General features: G+C 42.8%; 1 protein-coding gene across 9 annotated transcripts in view; it reads left to right on the top strand.

Moving 5' to 3' along the window:
- Positions 1-19,329, top strand: part of LOC122645947 (WASH complex subunit 5-like) — a 157,072-nt gene that overhangs the window by 117,159 nt on the left and 20,584 nt on the right. For 8 of the 9 annotated variants that reach the window (XR_006330545.1, XR_006330546.1, XR_006330544.1 and 5 more), the window contains exons 21-22: positions 589-682; positions 907-1,005. Coding sequence is in view for 6 of the 9 variants with exons in the window: in XM_043839412.1 (XP_043695347.1) it covers positions 589-682; positions 907-1,005 (193 nt within the window). In the remaining 3 variants the exon portion in view is untranslated. The remainder of the gene's footprint in view (positions 1-588; positions 683-906; positions 1,006-19,329) is intronic. The other variant, XM_043839394.1, reaches the window with a different exon arrangement.

Genomic DNA, 19,329 nt, shown 5'->3' with positions numbered 1-19,329 from the left:
CTCATCCCTCTCCAACTCCATAGCCTCCATGAATGCCTCCATAGCCGCTACTATCTTTCCCAACATGTCCATTTGGATCACCCCCCTATAATAATCTTTTCTCCTTGCTAAACCTTGCAATAATCTTTTCGCCTTCATATTTTCTCTTTTCTCCATAAATTCAGTTATTCGCTTACTTATGAATAAAGCAATAGAATTTGCAGCTGCAGGTTGTAGTAAAATATGCTTTTAAAGACAGTTGGAGTCTCATCCTACGCTGCAGAATGTGTATGCATGTATAGCATAGCATGATTTTTTTGAGCTCTTTCCTCTCTGTTCTTTTTTATTTTTGGTTTTTTTTCTCGTTTTGCAAATTGGGGAATGCTAATAACCAAGTCTTTCACGTGTATAGCTGTTTTCACGTTCTCACATAGCCTTGAAATACAATGTACCTCTCTCTGCAGATTAAATAAATGATGGGTCTGTATCATGAGCAAGTATTCTGACTTTAGATTGTCTTTTAAACTTTTTCAACATTATTTCTTTCCCTGCTCCTTTAAACACTTCACTTTTAGTGACAAATCTTACCATTCCTTACTTATTTTTCAGTGTAGGACCCGTTGGAATGGCTAGCTTGGACTCTCTATTAGCTTTCATTATTATGAATAAATTAGAGCATGCTTTGAAGGTTCTTAAAAGTCTGGTATGCTTCGTGACCAAGTGATAGTTTTTATTTATCTTTCACTCAGTATTTCTTTCTTTTTTTGGGCGGTGCAAAGCACAATAACCTGTTATATATTCTTAAACTGTAAAATGTATGATTATAGTTGTTAAATTTATGTAACTGAGAAAGATTAATGATAAAAAAAAATAATACTTGGAGTATAACTTCTGTAATGTCATAACTGATTGTTTTCTTGGGTTCAGTTGGATGCAAGATGCTTGGAAGACTTGCAAATGCTGGATGTTGCCTTGGGTCCTGCTAGCTCCTTGCCTTTATTGGGATGGTCATCCTATAAGCAGATGGTAAGAAGGTCCAAATTTGAAATGCTTGAAGAACATTGGTTCTGATTCATTTTTGAATAAATAAAATTTTCCAATAAAGAAATGAGGAAAGAGAATATTGCGTATAACGTTGGAAGCTAGTAAGCAAGACAATCGGAGTTTTCTTCTAAAAACTCAGAAAAATGCTGAAGTAGAAATAATTTTATTGTTGAAAATCCAGAACTACAGAACTATGTTTCCTGAGCAGGGTACCTGACATTATATAGACCTGAAATTCTGAACTTCCAAATAGAATTCAAACTAACTCTAAAATGAGGACTCTACTAATTTATTTACAAACGAAATAATTCTAACAGAATTAAGAAATAAAAGAAAAAATACTTTTTTATTGCCTTGGACTTGCTGCTTTCCCCCTTTTCCAATTAGATCAAGATTTCACTCCTACAATCGCGTATTCGTTGAGACAATACCCCACGGGAGGGTCTGATTTGTGAGGACGACGAATTAGCGGATCCACTCGTTTTCTTCCTTACCGCCCTTAGTCCAGTGAAAATCCTTCCCCTTTTTTTCTTTTTAGGAAGCGTTGCAAAGTAGGATAAAAGCATGGTAGAAAGTATCGATATGTATCAAGATTGATCTTGTCGTTACAATACAGAACCAGTACATAAAAAGAAAATTTACAAAATCAATATGGGTCAATAAGGTACCGATACAGGCCAACACAGTACAGATATTTACTGATACATTTCCAATACGGACCCATACATGATACACAGGCTGCCAAAAGCAAAAAATCCTAGTTTTTGATAGAATTATTATTCTTATTGTGATTTTTTCGCCAAATCGTAAGTGGATCCCATTTGAACTAAAAAATGACCTAGGGAAGTGATTAAACAAGGAAAATTTTGCGTTACCAAACTGAACTTTTAGTTCATTATAAAATTGTTTCAAGACGGACACAAATTCATAACGATCCTTTAAAAGATACAACCATGTCATGCAAGAGTGATCATCAATAAAGGACACAAAATAATAAAAACTGGACCGACTCTTGATCCTACAAGGACCCCAAATTATAAAAATCAGACAGAGTCTTGACCCTACTAGGACCCCAAATATCTGAATGAACTAAATCAAAACCGGACTCCTAAACTCACTACATGATGGAAAATAGCAGTGCGGTGATCAGACTCATGATGGGAAATAGACTTGCAACTAGGGATCAGATGTTGTAGGATAGAGAAATGTACCCCAGCCAGTAGTTTCAATGTAAAGGGGAAATTCCAGAAACGTCAAAATATTATAGGCCATCCTTGTCATGTCCACCAATCATCATCTTTGTCTTGAGATCTTGAAAAACACAATGACAAGGATAAAATGTAATGGATCGATTAAGTTTTGTCAATTACTGACAGATAAGAGATTAAGAGGCAATTTTGGAACATGAAGAACAGTAGATAATGAAAGCAAAGAGGACAAGGGAACAACACCATGACCAGTAATATTAGTAAGCGATCCATCAACAAGAATAACTTGTGGATAGAAAATCTAATTGCTGAAATAAATAGCATAAATTTGGCTTAGCAGTCATATATGAAGAAGCACCAGAGTCAATCACCCAAGGAGGTGAGGATGAGGAAGTAAAACATGTAGGTATACCTGAATGAGCTAATGTAGATGTGGTTGTGGAAGATGATGTCTAGAGTTGTTGAACTCTCTTTAGAAATTGATTGATCATATCAGTATGGGATGAGACTAACTCTAGTACGACCATTATTCGTGTCATTAGGAAGCTCCACCTTAGTATTTCCATAAAAAACAGTAGTATTAGAAAATTATCGATTGCGCCCACTGGGCCTTGCCATGCTTCATCCAGCATTTATTAGTAGTGTGATTAGGGCAACCACAATGAATACACTAGTGAACGACTGGATCAGAAGATGGATTGCCACGACCACCCATGCCACGTCTACGACCTCCCCCTAATCCACAATCTCTACCAAAGGCACCATTACAACCACCACAACCACCACCATTAGCAACAAAGGCCGAATTATCCATCAAAGGGAGTAGGATCAGGTTTAACCAAAGAAGAAGACTCAATCCGCTAAATTCCACAATAAGCCTCATTAATAGAGGGAATGAGGCTCATGAGCCCTCCCGACCCCCCCTCCATCCCACCGCCTCCACCATCTCAAGCCATCTCCGACATTTCTCCCTCCCCTTGTCCAAACCCTGGTCTTCTCTTTTTTCCCACTCATCCTCCTCTCATTCTGGTCTCCCCTTGCACTTTGTCAAACCATCTATTGATAGTCTTCCAAATTTTCCCTCTACCCCCTTGAACTCCTCTCAGTCCTGCCTTGTGGGTCACTTCCTTGGTACCAGACCCCCTTTCAACATTGTTAAATTGTCCCTATCTAAGCAATGGAAAGCTCAAGGGTTGATGGTCACTTACCTCTTAGACAATGGAGTGTTCATTTTCAAGTTCTCCTTTGATGAAGCCAAAGCTCGTGCTCTTGAAGGTGCCCCTTGGCAAGTTGGTTCCAAGCCCATCTTCCTTCTCAATGGGATCCCCACCTGCAACTCCATAAGGTCGACCTCAGCACCATTCCCCCTTATGGGTTGCCCTGCCTAGTCGTCTACTTCACTACTGTAGCCCTGAATGCCTTAGCATCATTGGGTCAGCCATTGGATTCCCCCTCTACTCTGACTAAAGAAGTAGGTAGATGGATCATCTTACTTTCGCTCGGATCTGTATTGAAGTCTCTGCAGACGCTCCCCCTCCCTCATCCATTTCCATTGTCGATGATGAAGGATTTAGTTTCGAGCAACCAATACAATATAATTGGCTCCCTCCCCATTGCCATCATTGCAAGGTCTTTAGTCATCACTCCAAATCATGCTCTCCCAAGTCTTCAAACAATCCCACCCTTCCATTGGAATACTCATCCGATCAAATTGTTGCTCCCGTTCAAGATTATGAAGTCTCCACCATCATCGCCACCACCACCACCAATGCCTCTGTAGATCTCTCCACCTTCACCGCCACCAACGCCTTTGCAGAATTCTCCAACTCCACCACCACCATCGCCTCTCCATGGCCGCCTCTAGTTATGTCTCTACCTTGCGAGGGCCCTCGGTCTCCTCTTCTGGAGGCTCTTTGTACGCTGCTCCACCATTGGCCACAGGCTCTTCCCGCGACCTGAGTCACGGCTGGAAAACTTCTCGTCGTCGCTGCTGCCATCTCCGGGAACAGCCCACCTCTGGTTCCCCACTGGGCAACCTCTATGTTCCTTCCCAGTTGGTTCGAATATCGAGACAACCTCAGTTCCCAATGTTGCTGCCACTTCTCTTCACCTTTGTCCACTTGAGCAGTCGATCATGTCTTAACCTCGTCCTCTCAAGCAGTTGACGTTCCAAGCTCCCTTTGATCTACTGGACTCACATGGTTCCTTTGGTTCGATGGCACAAGTTCACCTGTTGGGTCCTTACTCTGATGATGCTGCTACCAATGGTCCGATGGTATCTCGCTCTTCGAGGAGAAGTCACTCCCTTGAAGCGACTCCCTGCTACAACCTTTCTCCCTTGCTATCATAGCCTTCCACTTTTGTCCCTTCTGACCCCTTCTGCTCACCTTCCCCTGCTTATAACACCCATTTGTCGATCCCCTACAACTGCTCTGCTCTTCCCCACCATATTTCCTTTTCTTCAATGTCCTCTCGCTAACCTCTTCTTCTCCCCAACCCCCCTTTTTATCAAAAGATCCCCCATCTTAATGCTAACCCTGGTCCCCACTTTAACCCCTCATCGAACCACACCTCTAACGCTGGTTCAATCTTGTCTCCTCCAATCCTATCGAATCACCCTTCCGTCCCTAGACCCTATCTTGGTTCATCTCTTAATAGACCACCCTCAAATCTCCATCAAACCCACCCCATAATCATTATTGGCCCATCTCCCAGTCCACCTCCATCTAACTCCAACTTCCCTGCTTCCAAAGCCTACCCCTTCCATCGTGCCCCCCCCCCCCCCTTTTGCCTCTCCCTTGGTCTTCACCCTACCATTTCAACCCACCCCTCTTTACCCTCTCCCCTCCACCCCCCTCTCCCCCTCTCCCCCCCGCCAGTGTTTGTGGCTCAATCTCAGAAGTCTTCCCCCCCCCTAGTTCGACCCTCCCCTTGGTTAATCCCCTAACCGATGGCCCTCCCTCTTGTAGCGCAACCCTTTTACCCCCATAGCTGGCCCCCCTCCCCAGCCTTTGGTAGGCTTTAAAGCGTATTATCGTAAGCAATTCCATAAGCATAGAAGCCTTCCTCCCTTGGGTCAGTGCTCTAGAAATTAGAGTTCCTCATGTCGTCCGGTCTTATTTGGAATATCCGTGGTCTAAATTCCCTAGCTAAACAAGTTGAGATTCGTGCTCTCATCAAATCTTCCCATAGTACCTTCTGTGGTCTTCTTGAAACCTAAGTTCTCCAGCAAAATGCTTCTCACATTGCCTCCTCGATTGCCCCTTCCTCGTCCTTTCTTTCCAACTACGTCCATTCCTCGAATTGACACATTTGGATCCTTTGGGACCCCTCTAAAATTCATATCTCCATCTCCACCTCTTCCCCCCAATTCATCCATCTTCAGCTCTCCCACCCCAACTCCCCCTCATGTTTTTTCCTCACCATTGTCTACGGTCTCAATAGAGCTGCTGACAAAATTCCTTTGTGGGCTGACCTGTCCCTCCTTAGTTCTAGTATCAGCTCTCACCCTTGGTGTGTGTGTGCAGCAATTTCAATGTTGTTCACTTCAGTCATGAGAAACTAGGTGGTGGTTACCCTAACCTCTCTTCAGTCAATGCCTTTAATGATTGCCTGAATGACCTAGGAATAAATGATTTAAGGTGGTTGGGCTGCCCTTTCACTTGGCACAATAAAAGAGCTGGCTCTGACCATATTACTTGCAAGCTGGATCCGGCTTTTATCGATGAAGCCTGGCTTTCTTCTTTCCTCTCTTCTCACACTAATTTACTCCTCCTTGGTGTCTCAGATCATAGTCCCTATCTCCTCCTCACTCAACCATTCACCTCCTTTGACCCTAAGCCATTCAAATTCTTTGACATGTGGGTGGCGTACTCCCAATTCCTCTCCACTATCCAAGAGGCCTGGGATAAACCTATTTACGGCCAGTCTCTCCCACTTCTTGCTTTTGCAAAAAGTTGCACAAAGCCAAAGGAGCCCTCAAATTGTGGAACGGCTCCACTTTTGGCAATATCCCTCTAGAGTCTCCTTCCTCTTCTCTCTTACCCTTAAGGTTCTCTCCCGGAGTATTCAGTCCAAAACTGACCAACTCCTAATTTCCCCCATCACCAAATGTAAAGCCCTCAATCTCACCCATCTGGCTTTTGTAAACGATCTCATGATCTTCTCTAGAGCCTCCCCCCCCCCCTCTCCTCTATATCATCCATTATGTCTTCCCTCCATCTCTTCGAGTCCCTCTTGGGTCTCCGCATCGATCTTTTGTTATCCCATATCTTCCTCTCAGGAGTCTTTGATGTGGAGAAGGATTCTCTTCTCCGCCTTACTGGTTTCTCCCTTGGTTCTCTTCCTATCAAGTACCTAGGCCTGCCATTGATCCCTGCTAGGCTGACTGGCCATCCTTGTAACCCCATGCTAAATCTCATCCGTAAAAGGCTACAACTCTGGAAGGGTAAGCTTCTTTCCTATGCTAAGAGGGTTGAGTTGATAAGATCAGTCCTCCAATCCTCCTATATATACTAGTGTGGCATTTATGGGCTCCCTAAATCCACCATCAGAGCCATGGAATCCCTCTTCTGCACCTTCCTTTGGAAAGGTAAGGAATCTACCAAATTCCTTCACCCCCTAAGTTGGGCAGCTACTTGCCTACCCAAAGCTAAAGGTGGTCTGGGTTTCCGTAGAATCTATGACTCAAACTTGGTTGATATTCTCAAATTGCGTTGGAAAATATCCTCTAAGCAAGACTCCATCTGGGTCAACTAGGTATATTCCTACCACCTCAAATAAAAAACTCCATTTGGACAGTCCACCAACCTTCTGACTCAATGGGGGTCATCAGAGAAGCCTGGTGGAATGTCCATATATACCTCCTCCTCAAGCTCTCTATGGAGGAAGGCATTCTTTACATCTAACTGTGAAAGATCCCACCCAAAATTTACAGCACAAGATAATAACACCCTGATAGTGTTGAGTTTTGCCACTAGTGCAAAGGTCTCCTGATAGTCAACTCCATAAGTCTGAGTGAACCCCTTTGCAACAAGACGTGCCTTATACCGATCCACTGAACCATCAGCCTTCTGTTTGACCACGAAGACCCATTTACATCCCACTAGTTTTTTCCCTGGAGGAAGAGCCATAAGATCCCACATATTATTTTTATGTAGTGCTCTCATTTCTTCCAACATTGTAGCCTTCCACTTTCCATCTGTATATGCTTCTTGCCAATTTTTAGGAACAGAGATAGAAGAAAGAGACGATCCAAAAGCACGAAAAACGGAGAAAGAGAGCTATAAGAAACAAAACGAGATATGGGATGTAAAATGCAAGTCCTAGTACCTATGCGATGAGCAATAGGTAGGTCGGAAGAAGAGGAGTTACCAGGAGATGAAGGATCCCGGTCTGGAGTTGGCAATTGGATGGGTACTGGTGCTAAAGTGGATTGCAGCTGCCCTCTGTTGGATCTGCCCCTTGTATAGGTGATGATGTTGGAGTTGTCAATTCTCTTCTGAAATTCACCAATAGTTCTCTGGACAGGAGTTGGCTCCCCCTGGATAGGAACATCAACAACACTATTTTCTATGGTCTCCCCCTGTAAAGGATTCCCATCAGGGGAGGGAGGAACAGCCAGAGGAAGTTGGACATCCAAAGTAGGCTGGGCAGCAGCCGTGGGTGGTGGTAAAGTAGGCTGGACAGCAGCCATGGGTGGTGGTGAGGTAGGCTGGACAGCAGCCTGAGGAACCTCTGGTAGAGGAATCTCAAAAGGCACATCTTCACTAGAACTCTCCCCCTGAAGAGGTGGCGAAGAATAGTAAGAAAGGGACTCATGGAAAATAACTTCCATACTAACCATGGTACGACGGGATACGGAGGATGGTAACACTTGTAGCCTTTCTGGGTTGGAGAATAACCCAAGAAAATACAATGAAGTCCCCGAGCTTTAAGTTTGCTAGGAGATCTAATATCCCTAGCATAACACACAACCAAACACCTTAGGGGGTACAATAAAGGAGGAATTGCCCAGTAAAACATCAGAGGGGCTACGAGAATTAAGAACCCTAGAAGGCAGCTTATTGATGAGATAGGCGGCAGTGAGTACCGCATCCCCCCAATATTGAGATGAGACATTTCTCGCAAACATCAAAGCCCTGGCCATCCCTAATAAGTGGCGATTTTTTCTTTCTGCCACACCATTCTGGGCAGGGGTATCAACACAACTAGTTTGATGCAAGATGCCATGGTCAACCAAATATTTTTGAAAGTGGGACTCAGTAAACTCTGTTCCATTATCACTTCTCAATACTTTGCGAGTAGCCTGGAACCATAGTTCAGAATCTCGCTAAATTTCGGCGATATTTCGCCAAATTTCGTATATCTCGAGCTGTCTAAGATACGATACCAATCTGAAATGGAAAAATACCATATTTCGACGATATCTCGTGAGATATCGACGAAATATCGTGGACTCACGATATATCGCGAGATATTGAAAAAGTCACTAAAAGCGTCACGTGTAATATTTCGAATATTTCGAAAATTTCGATCATCTCGTTTCGGAAATCTCAATAATTTCAGTAATCTCGTTTCGAAAATTTCGGAAATCTCGGTCATTTTGGCATTTTACACCCACAGAAAAATACCATATTTCGACGAAATTTCGGTATCTCAGAAATTTCGGTCAAACCGAAACACCGAAACGAAATGAGATTTAGTACCATGCCTGGACCTGAGTTTGAACCATTTTATGAAAATGCTGAAAACAGGAAAAAACTTGATTTTTTGTGTGCAAAAGATATACCCATGTATTCCTAGAATGACAATCAATGAAAGAAACAATCCAACTATGGCCAGAAATAGAAGGTTTACGACTAGGGCCCCAAACATCAGAATGTACTAAATTAAAACAAGAAGAACTCCTTTTATTAGAAACTGGATAATTCGAACGTGTCTGTTTGGCCAGAACACAAGCCTCACAAAAAAAATCATCCTTAGTATGAAGGGTGACCAGACTAGGAAATAAATGAGCTAAGATTCCTAAAGGGGGGTGACCTAACCTCGAGTGCCACTAGTAGAGTTCAGAAGAGACCATGGAGTTCTGGTGTGGCGGAGAATGTAATGGTGGTAGAGAGAAGCGACCGTCATCAAGCAGTTACAGCCCACCATGCACTTTACCCAATCCAATCGTCTTCCCAGACTCCAGATCCTGAAACACACAGTGAGAAGGAAAAAAAGTGACTTTGCAGTTAAGATCACGAGTAATACTACTAATGGAAAGAAGATTAGTAGTAAAATTAGGAATGTGCAAAACAGAAGTCACAGGAAGAGAGGAAGTGCAGTTGATGATTCCCTTTCCAGATATGGAAGAAAGAGAACCATCAGCCACTTTGACCTTGTCTTTCCCAGAAGTGGGAGAATATCTGTGAAACAAACTAGAGGACCCGGTCATATGATCTGTAGCTCCAGAATCTATGATCCAAGGATGGGAAGCTACAGAAGCACAATGACCTCCAAATGGAATACTTGACCGGGCAAAGTGTGAACCTGAAGGAGCAGATGAATTGGCAGTAGCTGATGTAGTAGAGGCAGCAGCAGCGGAAGACCTTAGCATATGTAGGAGTGCCTATAGATCATCCTGGGATAGACCAGGGTCAGTAGCAGGGGCTGCAGTAGCAGTCTCAGTCTGATGGGCCTTGGTCTTTGGCTTATTCTTGTTCTTGGCAGCCCTTTTAGCTTCAAAATCAGCTGATTTCCCATGAAGTTTCCAGCACTTCTCTTTGGTGTGATAGGGTTTGTGACAGTGCTCACAAACAACAGTAGCAGAATCACCAAGAGCAGCAGTGCCACTAGGAGCAGAAGTGGCCGGGGCAGCAGCCTTGAGAGCTGATCTGTCTGTAATAGGAGGGTGCAACATAGCAGCCCTCCGGTTCTCCTCAGAAGACACCAATGCATAAGATTGTTCAAGTGTGGGAAACGGCTTTTGGCCCAACACCTAAACACGGATTTGATCATACTCCACATTCAAACCAGCCAAAAAATCATATACTCTGATGTTGTCCACGTGCTTCTTATAGGAAGCAATATCAGCCACTGAAGTAGGGTGAAAGTCTGAGAAATGGTCCAACTGTTGCCACAGACTACGGAGAATAGCATAGTATTTGGACACTGAAAGTTCACCCTGAGTGGTGTGAAGGACCTTCTTCCGGAGTTCATATACTTGGGCATCATTGCCAAGCTGCCCATATGTTTCCTTGCAGGCGGCCCAAATCTGGGAGGCAGTGTCCAGAAGAAGAAAGTTATGTTGTAGATCAGAAGTCATAGAGCCTATCAGATAAGACATCAGAACACCATTATTGGCAAGCCACTTTTCCTGAGCAGGCCCTTGTTCAGTAGGCATAACACAAGTGCCATTAATATGACTGGTGAGACCACGGCCTGCAATAGCAAACAAGGCAGATCTGGAGCAGAGAAGGTAATTCGAGCCATCAAGTTTAATAGGATTTGGTGGGAAGTTGTGGTACTCTGTCTTGTGACCATCATTGAGTGACTGATCTGAAGTAGCCGAAGAATTGATCGAATCACCCATACTTGGCAGCAAATAAGTCCAATATTGACTTCAAAAGAAAGGCTGAATCACCTCTCCAAAAAACAGAATCAGCAGCACAAGGAGACCCCTATATTCATAGTGTCAGGGTTTTGAAGAAAACCCTGAATTGTGGAAATCGATAAAGGGACAAGTGAGGCACAGAACTGCAGATAAAAGGCTGCAACTGAAGTCGATTGGTGCTTTATAATGGAGAAAACAACCTGTAGAAACTCAGGTCCAATGGGCAGCAGCAGCCCCAAGATCGATAGATGTCAGGGTTTTGAAAAAAAAACCTGTGAGTGTGTATCAATCTCAGAGAGGTCTTCAAAATTGGATTGTAGAAGCCCAAAAATTGCAGCCGAGTGTCTCCTGGTAATTATAGAATCAGCCTGGCAGAAGAAGAACCAAAGTGCAGCAGCAACAAGCAGCCCCACACACAAAGTCGACAATTGTCAGGGTTTTAAAAACCTGAAGATGGAGATCGATTGGGAGTGGAGGTCTTCAATGAAGGAGAAGAGATGCTGAATAGATGCTAGAAAAGGTGCTGAAGAAGCCTCAATAAGTGAAGAACAGCCTTCAATAATGGTAGGGGCTGAGCTCCAGAAAAAACCTTGAAGACTTCAATGCGGCAGGGAGGGTCCAGCAGCTATCGAGCAGTAATAAGTCATAAAAAACTGAAAAGAGGTTGGGAGGGGCAGCAACTAGGTCATACGACCACCTCTTGTAGTGCTGCCCCTTAGGAAAAAGGGAGAAACAAGGAGAAACAAGGAGGGGAAGAAGGGAAAAACGATGGAGGAGAGAAGGAGAAAAAAAATCGATGGGGTTGGTCCCTAATTCGAAATCAGCTCTAATACCAGGTAGAGAGATTTACAATTAGGGAAAGGCTTGGATGATCTTAGTCACCCCAAGCACCTCTTTATTTATAAGAGTAATAAAAGAATAAACATATGTACATGAGCAATGTGGGGTTGGCCCATATCTAACAGGGTTTGGCGAAGAATCATCCTCCTCCAGTCCTCCGCCCCTTAGCCCTAAGAGCTATCATTTCCAAGAGTGCTGATGGGAGTATGGGACTTCTACATCCCTCTGGCTTGACCACTGGCATCCTTTAGGAGTCCTCTTTAACACTGTAGGCACCCGTTCGGTGTGCTCCTCTGGTATCCCTAAAGATGCCCCAGTTTCTGCCATCATCTCCCGTGGGTCCTGGTGTAACGTCCCGAACCCAGACAAGGTTCAAGGCACTGCTCTCGTGAGCGTCGACCCAAAAGGTCACAATTGAACATCTTAAAGTAGTAGCAAAAATCCCAGTATCGCATATAACACAGCGAAAGCATACAAGTTAAGTTACATTACAAAAGTTATTTGTACACTGGTGGCCAGTATTTACATTAATGTACACTCAAAAATCTGTTTCCCACATCAAAATATTACTTTACAACATCACCAGATGTCCTTCAGGCCCTCAGGCTCTAACTCTAATCATACTCTGGAGCTATACAAGCCTCCTCTCCTGTCTTCTCATCTGAAAAATATCTACATCATAGTTGTCACGGCGGTTAGGCGACCCAAGGCGGTGGAGAGGGCCAAAGTTTAAGGTGACACCAACTAGGCGAACAAGGCGTCCAAGGCGCCTGCCTAGGCGACCAAGGCGCCCAAGTCGACCAAGGCGACGCCTTGACAACTATGATCTACATATAAAGGGATGAGCTGAAAGCCCAGTGAGGTGAACATGCTACTATACATGCAAGTGTACATGTGAATAATAAACAAAACATATGCATAATTAATAAATATAAGGTTTCTGTTCTTTTCTTTTCTTTTAGATCTAGTTCAGCCTTCATCATCATGCGTACTTTGATCCTCACCTAGTCACCCTAGTCGGTTGCTAAAGCGCTCAGGAGAACCGAGTTCCCACCCTAGCCGGTCACTAATGCATCAGGGAAGATTTCATCTCTTATAAGTTCGTACTCCCCACCCTGGCCTGTCGTCAAGGCACCGGGGAAGATATAGTCTCCACCCTGGCCAATCGTCAAGATTTTGGGGATGACCTAGTCTCCACCAAGGATTTAAGTCTCGGTGCGTATCGTATCTTCTCGGCCGATACGTCTCGGTATCGGTCGTGGTCGATACGATACAGGCCAAGACGTATCTTTTTTTTTTTTAAATGTGAATGTCTCGACTGCATCGAGACGTATCGACCGAGACGTACCGATACGATACGATACGATCGATACGTATCGATACAGCCGAGAGTTTTTAAAAAAAATTATTTTATTATATTTAAAAAACGATATGTATCGAGACGTCTCGATATGTATCGTATCGACCGATACATACCGATACATATCGAGACGACTCGATACGTCTCGGTATGTATCGTTAACTTAAAAAACACATGGCCATTTCATCATTTTCACCCAAAACTCGATTTCTAGCAATCCAGGCGGAAAAAAGGTCTTCCCAGCTTTGAGAAACCCTTCCAAAAACACATTTAAACTTGCTTTTTGGGTAAGATTTCTTGAGGGCTTTCAATTCTTTGCCAAAAACGAACTTAGAGGAGCTGAAATCACATCATTTGGTGGATCTAACAGCCTACATTCGAATTCAAAAGCTGTTCTTGAAGGGTTAGGTAAGTTTTTTGAAAAAAACTTGAATCTTTTGCTTTAATCTTTGATTATTGGTATGTTTTTTGGTATGAATCAAAGAGAATATGTTAAACAAACATAGAAATTGCATTCTTTGTATGCATTTACAAAGATTTGGTTTCAAATCCATGTTTCTTTGACCATTTTTACCCAAAACCGAAAATTCCTTCTTTAAAATGAAAATTTTTTTTTTTTCTTCTTAACTTTAAAACAAATGGTAATGTTTATAAGATATGGAGTACATTATGTATAGATGTATGACATCCCAAGAAGATTATACATTTACCCTAAAATCTGTATTTATTTTTTTTTTGGGTATTTTCTGAATTTATAAAATACTTTAAAAAATGTAAAAAATCTGATTTTTCCATCTATACTCTTTCATTATAGTTTGATAAAATGTATAATTGGCTGAAATAGAATCAAAGACTTAGATTCATTTATGTAGTACATTATGTCATTTTTTTTAATTATTTAAAAAATTAAATAATGTGTAACTAGTTGTAGAAAATATAAAAATGTTTAAATATTGTTTATGGCAACTTTGCTAGGTAGTGAATAAAAGAAGATGATGCAATGCATGACATGCATCATAATGTGTGTCTATACTTGTATAGTTGTATAAATAATAAATTATTGATGTGTGGATTTGAATATTGTTTAATATATATCTTATATAGTTATCTACTTTTGTTTGGTATTTAGGACGATGCCGCGACAACAAGACATTGGGTGGTCTTATTGTACCAAAATAAACAATAATAGATTGCATACATCGCAACTTCGTGACACCCAACATCTTGGAGGTGGGGTAACTCGGCAAAAAGAGCACATGGCCGGAGGATATGGAAATGTTTCCAAGTGTACACGAGCCCTGTAGAGTTAAGCGGGGCAATGCAAAAACACCTTAGAGATTCCAAAAAAAAATCCAAGCAAGCACATGATGATGTTGATGCATTGGTGAAAATTTTGATGGAAGATTTTGAAGATTATGAAGGATCGGATATGGAAGCAGAGGAGGACCCAGAGTTGGCATTGGCGATGAAACAATCAAGACATGAAGCAAAAGAGCAACAATGGAGAGTGAGCAATTGATTAGAAGTCAATCAACTCGACCCAACCAGGGCCCCTGTAGATATTGGTGTTGGCTCCTCTTGTCGTCCATCTCTAAGTAAGGGTAAGCGACTGTTGGCCTTAGTAGAGCAACAACAGTGTGAAGGGGATGTTTGACCGGTTTACAAAGAGTGGTAAGGGTAAGAGAAAGAAGAGCCCGATATCGAGAGACATGGATCCTAATGTCTATAGAGTAAGGGATGCTAGCCAACGAGAGGATTGAAGAAAGCTTTCAACCCAAAACACTTAGTAAAAGGATAGGCGAGCAATCTCCGGATGGTTCCACAGTTCTATGATTCCACCACATAAGGCCAAAGATCCCCACTTCAAGGCCATGGTAAAGGAGATTCAGCGGTATGGGAAAAATGTTAAGCCACCCACACCTCATGAGATTGCTGGGCCTTACTTGGATGATATTGTCCAAGAGGTGCATGAGTATGTAGAGAGGTTCAAGGAGAAGTGGACACTATATGGAGTGACCATCATGTGTGATGGATGGAGTGGACCAACAAGATTAACCATCATCAATTTTCTTATCTACTGTGATGGAAGGACGATCTTCCACAAGTCGGTCAATGCATCTAGTGAAATCAAAGATGCCAACTACTTGTACAAGTTAATGGATGAAGTTGTGGAGGACATAGGAGAAGAAAATATTGTCCAAGTAGTAACTAACAATGCAGCAAATTTCAAGAAAGCTGGTCAGTTGCTTATGTTAAAGAGGCAACATTTATTTTGGACACCATGTGCAGCTCATTGCATAGATTTGATGTTTAAGGACATAGGAGAATTGCCCAAGGTCCAAAAGTTGGTTGGTAATGCAAGGAAAATCACCAACTTTATTTACAACCATAGTTGGGTTTTGGCATTGATGAGGAGTTATACACAAGGGGATTTAGTGAGGCCTGCAACAACAAGATTTGCAACAAATTACATTGCAATTGATAGCCTCATTTCCCGAAAGCATGGGCTGCTACAGATGTTCACCTCTACTGAGTGGTTGACTAGCAATTATGCAAGGTCTGAAATTGGGAGATTTGTTCAAGATCTTGTTACCTCCTCAAATTTTTGGGCTGCAATGGGCCAACTTTATAATATTATGATGCCACTCTTTATGCCTTGAGAGGTTGATGGGGATAAAGAAGCGGACCATGGGTAAGATGGTAGATGCCATGGGATGTGTGAAGAGAAAAATACATGAGAATAATCCAACATCAAACAAGAAGTATTTGAAGATTATATCCGATCGATGGGAAAATATGTTGGTTCAAGATGTTCATTGGGCAGGTAATCTTATAAGTATATGACTTTGGTTTCATTTTAAACACTTAGTAGTTAGTAAGTTACTATTTATTTATTTATTATTAGAATTTCTAGGTTTCTAACCATCCATTACAAACCATGTGCAGCATATTATTTGAATCCGGATATCCAATACTCCAATGATATAGGGTGTAGACCGGATCTATTGCATGCCCTAAGGAATGTTGTGAACAGAAGGGAGCCAGATGTAGCGAAGGCCACACTTGCCATGGATGAGGTTAGAACTAAATTAGTTATATAAATGATTGAAACCAAGAATAGAGTGATTGGTGGAAGTGGAACTAATATATATATTTTTTAATACCTCTCTAGGCTAAGTATTTTCGGGAGGCCACTCGTGGTTTTCTTTGATAGAATGGCTATCCATGCTAGGAGCACACAACGCCGTAAGTTAGGTTTACCTAATTTATTATATCATTTAAAATTTGTTTTAAGGTTTTGTCTTTTAATATTTCATTTATTATTGTGCGGTGATTGGTGGCTCAATTATGGGGTACTAGTGCTCCACACTTAACCCAATTGCAATTCGAGTATTATCCCGACGGCATCCTCTAGTGGCGCGAACGTAATCGAGTACATTCGGGTTGATACACACCAAACCCGAATCGTCTCGATTATTCAAAGTTGGAGAAGCTAGTGTATGTCCATTACAACATGAAGTCTGACTTAAATATTTAGAGTGGAAAGAGAAGGAGATGATGTAGATGTCAACCCAATCGACATCAACCACCTACTTGACGATGAAGATCCGGTTAGAGTATGGATAGAAGATACCGATAAGGTATTGGTGTTGGATCAATTAAGTGAGGATCGCCAGACAACCAAACCTGATCCAGTGATAAAGAGCATCATTCAACAGATGGATGAGGATGCAACACAGCCACCATCACAAGATCCTTGTCCTAATGTTGAAGAAAATGAAAGTAGCTATGAAGAAGGTTTAGTCAAGAGGACGAGGTCAGGTCATCCGTATGGAGGAACTCAACAACATGTTGATGATGAGGATGAAGACGACGATGGTGATGGTGATGGTGATGGTGGTGGTGGTTCTGTTGTTGCTGCTGCTGCTGCTGCTGCTGATGATGATGATGATGATGATGATGATGACGATGATGATGATGGTAGTGGTCGTGGTGGTGGTGGTGGCCATGGTGCTGGAGGTAGTGGTGGTGCTGGAGGTAGTGGTGGTGGCCATGAGGCTTCACAACATCGTGCTGGGGTTCAGTTCACATGTGAGGCAAGATACACACATACTACCCAAGATATGGATCATGGTGCTAAGCCTGCTGGCCATAAGACTTACTCGCGGAAGCCGCATAAGGGCAAGTCTGCCAAGCGCTCCCACAATCCATATGATAGTGATGTGCTTATGAGTGGCATGGAGTCACTTAGCATTAGTTCTGATTATGCTGGTGCTTCATCAGGCCATGGGCATTATGCATCAGGTTCTTCTTCAGGCTATGGACATGGGGCTTCTGTAGGGTATGGAAGTTATGGATACGGTCCATACGGAGAGAATCAAGCACAAGCACAACCTAGTGCTGTCGTGACATTAGCCACTCCAGAGCAGTACACACGATTCTACTATGAGTGGGAGAGTCACTACCATCAGTATTTTGACTGGGCTCAGTATTGTGCTTATGTTCGGACAATACACAACATCATCCTAGTCGCTCCTATTGTTAAAGACCCTTACAGACATGACTTTGATCCACCCCGACATTCTTCATGGCAATAGAGTGACTCTATATGTAAAGAATTTCATCATTTAATCTTTTATAACAATTTCAAAGTGCTGCACTTGTCTGGTTATTGATTATTCACAATTCTTAGTATATATGCATGATATATGACACAAATTGCTTGTTTATATTGTTTTTGTGTCCAAAAGTGTATTTTCATGTGTATTTTGATCATTTTCATGCGTTTTTGCACCGATCGATACGTATCTCCGATACGATACGATACGTCTCTTAAATTGGCCTGACCGATACGATACCCGATACCGAGACTTAAATCCTTGGTCTCCACCCTGGCCGGTTACCTCAACATCGGGGAGGAACATGCCCAAAACATTTCACATTCTCTTTTCTTTCATACATTCACTTTCATTTCTTTCATTCTCTTCCATTCAATATTTCTTCCTCCTTTTCATTCATCATCATATTAAGCATCTTTTCAATAAATTATTTGATTTAGCCATTCCACTCCATTTATGAAAATAACATCTCATAATATAACATAGTCAAACATTGTATGGTTTGCATTCACACATTTCATATTCTAACATAACCATTCATAACATGGCTTGCATTCACACATTTCATATTCTAACATAATCTTCTATAACATGGCTTGGTTCTAACACAGTCATTCATAACATGACTTGCAATCACTTTTTTTTTGGATGAATAAAAATTTAATTACGAAGAAAGGGGGGAGGGATAAACAAGCCCGAGGGCCAACAAAGCTAGCCGGAGGCTAGGAAGAGCTCAAAATGGTGGTGGGGAGGCCCCAGGAGACAACAATAAGCCTGTTCCTTGGGGAATCCCCAACACTACTCAAGGGGAGGGAACTAGCTTTAGATGAAACATCAAATAAGATGGCCTTCCAAATCTTATCGAAAGAGCGAGAGTTGAACGTCCTTCTTCTAAGGTTACGCTCCATCCAAATGTGAGATATGGTAGCGCAAAAGGCAAGCTTGCCAACCGTGTCACATAACGAGTTGCCACCAAAAGTCATGTGAATCCACAAACCCATTCACGAGAAAGGGGTAGAGGCCTTCTACGAGCAGGCCAACAATGGCGGAGAACCCAGTTCTAGATGGAGGCAGCAAAGAGGCAAGTGAAGAAAAGATGATCTGTGCCTTCATGCCCACTCCAGCAGAGGCAGCATCTAGGAGAGACCTGGATGTGCCGGTGGGAGAGAAAGGCTTGAGTTGGAAGACAATTTGCTAGTGCACGCCAAGCTGTGAAACTCTGCCTTGGGATGTAACCTCTGAACCAGACCACTTTTTGCCAAGGACAAGGGGTCCCTCAATGTCTAACCGTCTCCCAAGCAAAGTGGGAGCTGAAAGTGCCTGTGCTGGAGGGAAGCCAAGAGATGGTGTCACCTCTGCCTCTGTGCCCAAGGGGGAGGGGGGAGGGAGCTCCAAAGGTCCGCAAGGGGGGGGGAGAGGAGGGGGCGACCAAAAGCCGTTGGTGATAATGGAGGCCAGAGGGGTAAATCTGTCCAAGCCGGACTCATAGATGGTATGAGGGCTGACTATGGAGGCAAGGACCCCTGAAGGATGCCATTTATCGAGCCAAAGATAGGTCTGAGATCCATCGTCAATCCTGCAAGAGATGGCATCCCTGGCTATGTGCCTCACTTGAAGAATTCTGCGCCAAATCCAGGACGAGTCTGGACTAGCGCTGACCGTCCAAATGGAGTCTCTACGAAG

This window comes from Telopea speciosissima, chromosome 1, assembly GCF_018873765.1.
Source record: "Telopea speciosissima isolate NSW1024214 ecotype Mountain lineage chromosome 1, Tspe_v1, whole genome shotgun sequence".
Lineage (NCBI taxonomy): Eukaryota > Viridiplantae > Streptophyta > Magnoliopsida > Proteales > Proteaceae > Telopea > Telopea speciosissima.
Note: the sequence above shows the minus strand (reverse complement) of the source record. Positions and strands in the feature narration are given on the sequence as shown.